Here is an 11,288-nt window from a genome sequence, read left to right as displayed (position 1 = left end):
TGTTACAAAATCGGTATCTCATTAAACAGAGAACTTTGATTTTACCGAAAACTGCCAGCCCCTATGTTTACCTAAATGATGATACCTAACAATAAAAACAAGACTGTGAAAACAAAGGGAGGGAATTGTCTTTCAAACATGTTTACCATTCTGCTAAATAGTTGACGAAGATTATTGTCACCCTTTTTCAGAATTATTTATCAAATAAATGGGCAAACAAAGGATTATGACTATGTTAAAGCAATTTGCATTGTGGAAAGAGTCATCTAATTATAGGACCCGTTATCCACTAACTCGATAGAGAAATGCGTGAATTACTTAATTTAGATAAATTATGTTGTGATAAATTACAACACTTTATTAATTGTTCCGGTTTATCTAAATTCTTTTTTTAGTTTACCGCCCCTATCACCAGCCAGTGAAATCGAAAATTTTCAAGTATCGCTTACAAGTACATGTATGAGACGTCAGCTGATCGTTTATATATTACAGTGGTCGCGCTGTCAATCAGCATCATTCGTAGGAAAAAACTGACACCTTTCAATACACAACTCCACTGTCACAGGGGACAGCATAAGTTTCGTGTACTGGACTCAAACAAATATTTTGACAATATTTCTTCTTTTAAGGTAAGAACGCTGTGACTTTTTTTCGTTAAATCACATGTTTCTACGACGTATTTATTTGAATTTGATAATATACATGATGAAATAAGTGCTACATACAAATCGGTAATGACAAATTTGGCAGGATAAGTATTTTTTTTTTGAAATTTTAATTCAGCTTAATGGTTTCTACGTGCACTTTATAATAACACGATGTAACTACATGTATGTACATGTATTACATTACGGAAAAGTTACCATCAGTGAACTGCGTTTTATAATTTTCAATGGTTAATTTTTTTATTTTTTTTGGTATTTTTTCTTCTAAACTGTTGCAATTATAAACCTGTTTTTAAGGTCTGATCTAAAACTAAAATAATTCTAGTCTAAAGTCTAATAGTTTATTGTGTACATGTTTTATCAATATTTAATAAAATTAATTATAATATTTGAAATAAAACACGGTTTAAAAGGGAAAGTCTTTTTATAAGAATCAAGAGTATTTAAAAAAATATTCTCTATTTTCCATCGGGAATTTAGTTGCCATATTCTTAAGTAAGATAAAATTAATAGTGTATTACTCGATGACTTGCTTGTACATGTACATGTCAGAGAAAATATTTATTCTATAAACAAAAATATATTTATTGATATTTAGATAAAAATAAATATTTTTTTTGTTTATTTTTGGCGTAAAATACATTAGCTGTAAAATAATACTTAAATATAAATATCGATTAACAAACAGCAGTTAAACAAAACATACTAATTCAACAGAGACGGAAAATACTCACTGGGAAGACGAACACTGAAATGAATGTACATGTAGGAAAATGTCGAACATACAAGTATCATAGTACTATACCGCTTTACTTTTTTTACTGAAATTTTAAAATACATAAAAAATGTTGTTATGCATTTTTCTACAATAATTATTGTCGAACTGTTAAAAATTCAAGATATATGAAAAGGGAAAATTTATAAAGAAAACTAAGTTATTTAATTTTTTGTGTGTATAGTTGGGAACGGGCATTTAGAAATTAGGAAAAAGTGACAAGAATCGACAAGAGGCCTTTTTATAGGGAGTTTTTCTTCCTTTTAGATTTACAGCACATTTTTCAGTACAATTTCCAATTTTTAAAATATTTATCATAGGAACTGTAAACTAAGGAAAATATGATTTAATTAATATAATCTTTCAGTAGAAAGGTCGCTATTAAAACGAATATGTATGAAGATTAATTCAACGTAGACAAAAATGCGTTGTTGCGTTCCTCTTATGTATTTTTTTATCAACAGAATTTTCTAGAGTATGAATCACGACGCTATCATTGCATGAAAAACTTAAGACTTCTATTTTTTGTACATATGTGATACAATGTAGACGATTGATTACTTAATAATGCATAGACGGTCTGCTCGGGGGGCGGACATTTCCCTGCGCCCCGTTTGTCCTCGACGCCTTTATTTTTTTGATTCGTTGACTTAATGTAAAAACTTACAAAAATAAAATAATAATGAAATTTCACAAACCAAACAAATAAGTACAAAACGAGTTGCGATGGAAAACACTTATGTCCCAAAAGTACTTGTGTTAAAACGTTGTATTTCTGTATAGAAATCCTTGATTGTATTCTCCAACTTTCTAAGTCATTGTTAGTTAAAAACTGTGGAATTCTGCACATTCAATTTAGATATAATTATTTCCTTATTAATTTTCTCCTATTCTTTCATTTAATTGTTTGTGTATTTTAAAACATTTGTTTTCAACAAGTCAATATATATATATATATATATATATATATATATATATATATATATATATATATATATATATATATATATTTAGAACTAATATCTTTTGTAATTAAGATTGGGCAAACGAAAGGAAAGTCCAGTGTAAAGCTGTAGAATTACCAAATTTATAACGATATATGCGCAATAATAATGAATGGGTGAAAAACAATAATTCTTGTTAATTAACCTTAGACGAAAATAAATTCAGAAATTTTATTAAGTTTCTTCTTATATAATGTATTTAATGAATCATTTCAGTAAAATATTAATACACCAAAAACTTTGATGGAATTATATATTAAACTAATGGTGAATATCCCATAACATTATTTTTACGTGGAGAACGAAAAATATAATTTTCATTACATGCGAACAACATGACTGTTTGAACGCACTTTTGTAAGAAATTTTCGAGGAAAAATTACAAAATGATAATTTTAAGAGTAAAATATAAAATAGTTATCATATTTCCTATAGTCAGGTGTGAACAATTTAATGACTGTATTCGCTTAAATTCAAAATGAAGAATAAAAACAAAACACATTTGAATGATGGATTAATGGACAAAAATCCCATCTTAGTAGTAACGCGTTAAAGTATAGACATCGTATTTATATAACTAGTGAATAGTGGAAAATTTACAGAATGGTCTTTGAATTGTTGAAATAAATTAAGCATCCCTACATCTATATGAAATGTAATATAACAGTCCGTTAAACCTGCATGCACAGCTCCCAGTACAATTTACGGATAAGCCCCAACCAAAGACAACAACCGTTTGCACATAGTAAATACAGTTAGGCCTACTTTTATTTATCCAGAAATTCTGAATAGGGGCGCTGACTCATCTAAAATGATTTTACATAATTTCAACATTTTCTACTGATTTGCAGCAATAAATGCATGCATTGCTTCAGTCAAATTTAGAGGATAATTTTGTTATATTTCACGCATATCAAACGTTATAGAGTGTAGTCTTATTTATATTTAATATTACTTTACAAATTAGACAGTGTATGAGTTTTGTTTTCAAATTGAGTAACTACATATGTTAAACAAGATCCTTGCCGAATTTAGTGTCAGTCCCTGTCAGATTCAGGCAGTGGGTGAAACATTGTATGAAAAAACACCATATTGAATATTTGTACCATCAGAATCAAGGAAAACAGACGGAACTTTCCATATCATTTTGGTTAATTGAGTTATAATCGCATTGAAATGCACTGACAATGAACATTTCAAGGCCAGACAACTCGTAAAATGGGAATTTTTGCTCATTTAGTGGTAAACAATGTTTTTATGAAAAATAAACCAAGCACATATATTAGAACACTACTAGCGAAGAATTTACTAATGATAACTAGTCCTTATAAACTTTCAAGTCTTAAATTTTCAAAACTTTTGTTTCCATAACGAAAATTGGTCTTTACGAAGAGTATTCATATCTTATAATAAATGACTTGAAGTCTTCATCGGCATTCATTGATATACTTGTCATGTTTAGCATTATGAGTTTTCATGTAATCTCACTTGTCTGTATTTCAGTCATAAAAGGTCTTCATGAACAGTATTTTCCCATGAACATTACATATACACTATCACGGCTATTCCCTTCATAACCTTACAGTCGTCATGGACATTTGCATGAATGGTGCATGTACATAAATAATTATGTTAGTTGAAACTTGTCACTGACTCATCTTTTCAAAATGAATTTTTGTGTGTGTGTATGATCATAGCGTTTTGAATATATATTATTTGCATACTTATACCATGTTTATTGAATGTAAATCTCTGTAAAGAGGAAATAAAGATTATGATGATGATGATGAAGTCAAATGTGGTATTTTTTCATCACATCCAATTTCTAAGTATTGTTTTATGATATTATTTGGTCTCTGAGGTTGCTTCGCTATAACCTTGGTTCCATTGATTACTCTTTAAAATTAGATAACTTAATGAAATAGTAAGAAAGCAATGGTCTGAATAGCTTGTGGAGGACCAGAGGAAATGATATCAAATATCATGTTTTTTTTATGACATTTACAAGCAAGTCTCTCTTTTTTATTTTGCAGAAGCAAGATGAATAGCCCTGGAATTGTTTGTCCTTCACCTATCTACAGCAAAATACCATCGGGACTATTTCCTTCCTCTCCGGGAATTGCTCCACCCATGAAGTATGCAGATTTACTGGCTTACTACCCATACAGTTTGATGTACAATAATTTATACATGCTGCAAGCAGGGTATACATCAACACCGACCAAAACTGAGACAAGAAACCCCATCTTCAGTTACCATGACAACACATCAATTCTTGACCTATCGGCACGTGCCAACAGCTGTTCATCACCAGAAATATCGTCAGATGAAAGCTTTTCAACAGGTAGGAACATTTTATATCTGCTAGTTTTGACTGCATGGGCAATTTGTTTTTCGGTGCAGGGTATTTTATAACCGGGTTTTATACATGATGTAGCTTATTTGTATGCATGAAATTTTCTCTCCAGGTTTGGGGTAAAATCGCCTAAATATGGACTAAAACACGTGCAATCTAAGTGCCATTTTTGGAAGAACATATATCATTTTAAAAGATTGTACATTGGTTAAAGCATTGTTCACTTTATGTCATTTATGAAAGCCTCCGATATTGAAGCTTTTCTGAATGTCGTTGTATCTAACCCCTGCAGAATTGTAGACAATAATAGATTATAAAAAGCTGGTACATTAAGATGTTTAGATGTTTTACAAAGTGTTAGTCAATATATTTTAAAAGCCAGGTCGCATTTCTATAACGAATTTTAACGCAGCCTTTTTACCAGAAAGGAAAAATATCATGCCAAGAAAACAAAGGTATATTTACATGACTAGCCGCTGAAGATGTTTTATCTTAAATATCCACCTTATGAGTTGATTTAGTCACTAAAATGCGTAAAACAGAAGCTCACCGCAGATACATCAATGTGGTTTAAGCGGTGTAAAACAACTAATAGGAAAGCAAAATTTCCCTAAGGAGCCTCTACAGTGAACACAATAGATGTAAGATAACAGTATTTTCGGAAAAGATAAGCTTTAACAACGGACATGAAAGAATTTTAATTTTAGATGGAGGAAGTTTACGAAAGTCATGTCAAGATTCATTCAAGCCGGGGTCGAATTTTTCTCTTATCTTTCGTAGCACGAGACCAATTAGTAGCTTTTTCGTCGAAAATCCACTTCTGTAAAGTGTATTACTAATACATACAAAAATATATGAAGAACAAGCTAGAATTTGACCGAGAAACGACGGTTTGTTTACATCATATGGTGATTTTGAAAAGCGCGGGAAATTCAAATTGAGATACTTTGTCGGTCATTGAATACAGTTTCGTACAAAGACTATCAAAAGGAAACTATACAGAAATACCGGAAACAACCACTTATGAAAATAAGAAAAAAGATGAAAAAATATCTTTGCCATTTCTTTAAAAAAAATCATGTTTTTATTTTACAGCTGTCAACAAATCAGAGCGACCAAAGTTTGACTTTCATCATCTCGCAGAGGCTGCAACATCGAGGAAAGGGGAGAGCAGCGAAGACGAGGCTGCTTCCCCTGAGAGGTCAAGAGACGCTTGTATTGTAAGCCATGCGTGGCACTATATTCTAGAGTCCTCAAGGTATGTTTGAAAAGAAAACATACAATATTGGTGGGGCTTAGTATTGTTTTCCATCCCCTATTTTGTCGTTTGAATTTGTTACCGTTGAAGATTAGACATTGTGTTCACCTCCAATAATACGCACACAAAGCTAGGAAGCCACCACCTACTTCAATTTCACCAAGCACTGGGATTAACATTTTCAAAAATGCATGTTATTTTTATTATTTTGCTAAACTTCACGTACATAGTTGTTAGTTTAGAGTGACTTCCCTTTATTGTTTTGCCTATATCATAGACCACTTAAGAACTATGACGTTGGTTAAATACAAGTCTAAACCAACATAAAATATGCGGCCTTAAATTTTCAACCCAGACTATAATTAACCGTATAAATCATGTTATCACGCTAATTGCTTTATTAATTTTTTTAAATTAATTAACAGGTTGCGAATGCGATATCCCTTCCAATACAACAAATACCCAATGAAGTTGGACATGAGCAGAGGAAAGAAACCTAGGAGGTATGTAAATGGTCCTGTCGACAATGTTTAAGTTTCCTTGCGATAAGTTAATCGATCGTAAAGAAACCTCTTTCATCACGCAAACGTAAGGTTTAATATATTTTACTGCATTCTTTATTCAAATATATACCCCAGTGGCGGATAGAGGTTGTGATAGGTACTGGAGGCTGGACCACCTTTTATTGGAAATTGCGTTATTTTTGTGCAAAATTTGTTTGACAGTCGAGCAATTGATAGCCTATAAATTCCCTTAAAAAATACCCGGATCGCCGTTTACGACGTAATGACCAAGGTTTTCGTATGATAGAGTAAGCAGAAAGAATAGTATCAGTTTGTGTCCGATTTTACTGTTGAGCCTTCCGGGATAGCGTGTTGCTACTATTATTTTCAATAGCATCATAACTTTAATTGCATGATTGATTGCATTTTCAGGGCAAAGAAAGAGTACATCTGTAAATATTGTGGTCGCCATTTTACCAAGTCTTACAATCTGCTGATCCATGAGAGGACACACACCGACGAGCGACCATTCCCATGTGACATTTGCGGTAAAGCTTTTAGACGTCAAGATCACCTGAGAGATCATAAGTACGTTTTAAAACCTGTTCTTTGTAATACTATTGGCCTAGCAAGTAACATGTTAAGAATGTATTATGAATTTCCTGGGCATCGTAGAACTGCTTTCCGTGAAACCTTGCCTATAATCAATTATCGTTAAAAAATATTTTATGAAATGAATATTGGATTAAAAATAGTTAATGATTAATTTTTTAAACTTTACTTATTTATTCCAGGTACATCCATTCAAAAGACAAACCATTCAAGTGCACTGTTTGTGGCAAGGGTTTCTGCCAGGCAAGAACATTAGCAGTCCATAAGGCCACGCACATGGTAAATATAAACACTTCTTATAAGATCTCTAGATAAAAGTCTGATGTAACAAGCAAGTGTATTAGTCAGCACTGATATACATATTCAGCTATAATAAATCATCCAAAAACTTTAAAAGGAAAAAAAAAAAATGGTGGGAAAATTTTTCAGGCTCAGTCAAAAATTCTACTACTTCCGTTGACATATTGATTATAATTGTGACCTTCTAAAATATTTTAGGTCTATATTAAAACAATTTTCCATCTACTACCTTTTTTTTTTATTTGCATCATGCTCAAGTGAAATTGTATTTCCACTTGTTTGCAAAAAGACATTTTTACACATAAGTGGATTTTAATTTTAAAGAATTATTTTTCGGGAAGGTGAACAACCAACCATTGATCAATGGATCATTCCAAAATATACCATTTTTAAATATTTGTTATTTATTCCATAGCACCACATTTCTTTATTTATTCCTTCAGGTCTGAGAACCAACCAGTCTCATTCTGATATACCAGAGCCTCGTTTTTATGTGATATGACTAAAATGAGGACATCGTCTTCCGGTCATCAAGATGACTTGTATTAGTGCCAATAAGACAATAGAACAAAGAGTCATTGTAGTAATAAGTCTCTTTTACAATACATACAATACATTCCAGTAATGATACATGGAGAGACGTTTATTATGAGTGCTTCCATATTTTGATATTATTGTTAATGATTTTTGTATTTGTTTTTATTGTTATGTTAATTGTATTGCGTTGTTTTGGTTTTACAATTTTATGTATTATTTACACGGGTATATTGTTATAGTGAAATAGCGAACATATAAGACTTTGCAAGAATCTAAATTTCAATACAATGACGAAAGTGAAAAGATGGTCCGCCATTTGTCATGGATGACCTCAAACTTGAATAACTGGTACGTGAATGTGTAACAGTCTATTTCATGACGTGTTGTATAGTCAGTAATATATAGAACGAATGTCTTATGATATACATTTAAAAAAAAAATTATTTAAGGAAATATTTAAAGTGATTTTGCATGAAAAAGAGTCAGATTTAGAACGACGGTTTTGTCTTTATATATTTTAAAGTTGTAAATAATGATTGAAAATGAATGATAATAAAATGTCTCACTATTTTGGTTATTGTCCTTATAAGTTGTTGGTATTGATCATGCAATCGCATGTAGTGTTCTGCATTTATGATTTTATCGATCACCACTATCATATCATTCGCCTCACGTCTTTTGTAGTTCTGTTTTTCTATTTTTGGCCTTAACAAACTGGACGAATTCCAGGCCTCCTAACACCTACACCACTGTTGTTGGACTATAGACCAATTTAATGCAGCAGTCTGGCTATGTCTTAGCACTTCCGATCTAATAGAACTAAATTGTTGGCTTTGATTCACAAATTAAGACGTTAATGCCATGCCAATCCCCCCATATCCAAGTTCAGGCGAACAGGCGAAAAAAAAAAAATCAAATTTGAGCATTTGAGAACCGTTTGTAGTCGAGAAGGAATCGGGTCGACATAGTAAAGAGATTTTACAACGTAATGCATTGGGTTCAAGAATTGATTAACATGAAATGGTATCAAAAGACTTAAGAATACCCTCTTGTCCATGTATGTTTCATTTTCGCCTCGTCCTGTTTTGTTATCTTCAAAATGACCTATAAAACCTACTAATTTGATAGAGAAATTGGTTGTTTCTTACCAAAAAAATCCCTATGCATAAAATCAGCCGTAAACAAGAGGTATTTTAAGTTCAGATAACCTTGCAAGGTGGAATCTATACCTTGCCCAAATGTCTTGAAACAATATAGTACATAACAGCTGATGCCTAAAATGTTTAAATATCACTTTTTCGTAAAACTACACCTAACATACACGGACCCAAGAGGGGTTAACGAACTCACTTTTGTTGTTTTTCCAAAAAAAAGATGGTATATCTAGATACAAATTTATAGTTCTTGGTAGAGATTCCTCATACTTTGTAAGAAATAATTCCAAATCATCTTCCAAATATACAGAGGAAAATGTTACAAAATGTTGGAATTTTAATCGACAACATATTTGTCCAGTGTGGTGGACGTGTTTTTCAACAAACAGTCGGCATTCCAATGGGAACAAATTGTGCTCCTTTACTTGCTGACCTATTCCTTCACTCTTATGAGGCTTACTTTATAGCTGATCTGATCAGAAAGAAAGAATATCGTTTGGCTAGACCCTTCAATCTCAGTTTCTGCTATAAAGATGACGTATTATCTTTAAACAATCCTAATTTTCGGGGATTTGATACATCGCATCTACCCAAAAGAACTTGAGATAAAGGATACTACAGACACTGTGAAGTCAGCTTCATATCTTGACCTCCACTTAGAAATCGATGATAAAGGAAAACTATTGACCAAACTTTACGACAAACGTGATGACTTTTCATTCAGAATTGTCAACTTTCCTTTCATCTGTGGCATCCTTCGGCTTCTGCGTATGGAGTGTTCATATCACAACTCATACGTTATGCCAGAGCTTGCCGAAACTACTTTTTTTTATCGCGCTAGAACTCTAACAAATAGGCTTCTGGGACAGGGTTATGTTGCTGCAAGATTGAAGTCATCACTACAAAGTTTTATGGTCGTCATCATGAACTCGTGGACCGTTATGGTGTATCCATCAGCACCATGAAAACTGATTTATTCAACGGGTCATAGTTTTCCTTTCCTCGTTTGTCTACCCCGGACTTGACTTTTTATGAGCAACTCGGCGGGTGTTTCTAGAAAAGCAGAGGACGCTTACCCTATCGATGCACCTGGTTCATGCTCACATTTTTCAGTGGAGTCCGAGTTGCTCATATGCTTTTGTTGCTTTGTGTGTATGATTTTGGTTGCTTTATGTTCTTTGTTGTGTATGTCTGTTTTCCATGTCTGGTCTGTGTCCCTGGATTACATTCTTTTGATTACCGCTATAACCTTGGTTCCCTTGATTACTCTATAGAGTTCGCAAAAAGTTGAGATGATTAACGAACACAAACACTTGGTATGTACATGTTGCAAGAACCAACATGTGTGAGTCATGTGTGGCAAGAGTGAAAATCAATTGAATATATATATCAAAGGTCAAGGTCAAAGACAAAATCGAGAAAATATAGACACACTCAACAAACAAGATAAAACAACCAAAATAACACGTACACTGAAACAAAAGTAAATAAACAAACCATGTACTAAAAACTGGGAGCATGGACCAGGTGCAACGGTAGGTTAAGAGTCATTTGCTTTTCTAAAAACACCCACTGAGCTGCTCATAAAAAGGGCAGACGAAAGAAAAAAAAGTGACACAGTGAACAAAGCGGTTCTCGATCATGGTGGATACACCACAACGATCAAGGATCAACAAGTTCATGATGAAAATATATTTTAAAATTTCATTTAGTCTGGGCACACTTCTTTCAATGACCACCCGTTTCCCCGCTTCATATTTGGTCTAATGCAAAGCAGATTTGTAAGGACTACAAGACAAAGACTATGTCCTATACCTTTATCGGGATTGGGTGGGTAACAAAATTTTAACGTCTAGACAATGATACAAAACAACACACATTTCGACAATAACTTATTTCATCGCATAGATATTATTACAATCAATCCGATTTAAGCTTCAAGTTTTGATAATTAATGTTATAATATAAGTAGATGAATGTAGTACTTTTTATAAACTTGTTATACATATGATTTAGATATAACTAAATAATTTTACAACTGAGGCTGTGACATCCATGTGATGTTACATGTACATATTATTATATCCCGTTGCAGAAGCTGATCAGAAAGAGTTTAAAATGGGG

General features: G+C 32.5%; 1 protein-coding gene across 1 annotated transcript; it reads left to right on the top strand.

The window, feature by feature from the left end:
* The first annotated feature begins 477 nt into the window (after positions 1-477).
* LOC148598765 (uncharacterized) lies at positions 478-8,580 on the top strand. Its single transcript, XM_088561325.1, has 7 exons — positions 478-629; positions 4,478-4,788; positions 5,896-6,058; positions 6,484-6,561; positions 6,994-7,149; positions 7,356-7,452; positions 7,917-8,580. Exons 2-7 carry the CDS (start codon positions 4,485-4,487, stop codon positions 7,920-7,922), a joined length of 804 nt encoding a protein of 267 aa, XP_088417451.1. The 5' UTR covers positions 478-629; positions 4,478-4,484; the 3' UTR covers positions 7,923-8,580.
* Positions 8,581-11,288: the final 2,708 nt, after the last annotated feature.

Source organism: Perna viridis, chromosome 14 (genome assembly GCF_037379345.1).
Source record: "Perna viridis isolate PV_CMFRI_1.1 ecotype Kerala chromosome 14, ASM3737934v1, whole genome shotgun sequence".
Taxonomy (NCBI): domain Eukaryota; kingdom Metazoa; phylum Mollusca; class Bivalvia; order Mytilida; family Mytilidae; genus Perna; species Perna viridis.
Note: the sequence above shows the minus strand (reverse complement) of the source record. Positions and strands in the feature narration are given on the sequence as shown.

Coding starts and splice junctions, on each gene's coding strand:
- LOC148598765 (XM_088561325.1), top strand. CDS start 4,485: ATGAATAGCCCTGGAATTGTTTGTCCTTCACCTATCTACAGCAAAATA. Junction 6,059..6,483: donor TATATTCTAGAGTCCTCAAG/GTATGTTTGAAA, acceptor ATTAATTAACAG/GTTGCGAATGCGATATCCCT. Junction 7,150..7,355: donor GATCACCTGAGAGATCATAA/GTACGTTTTAAA, acceptor TATTTATTCCAG/GTACATCCATTCAAAAGACA.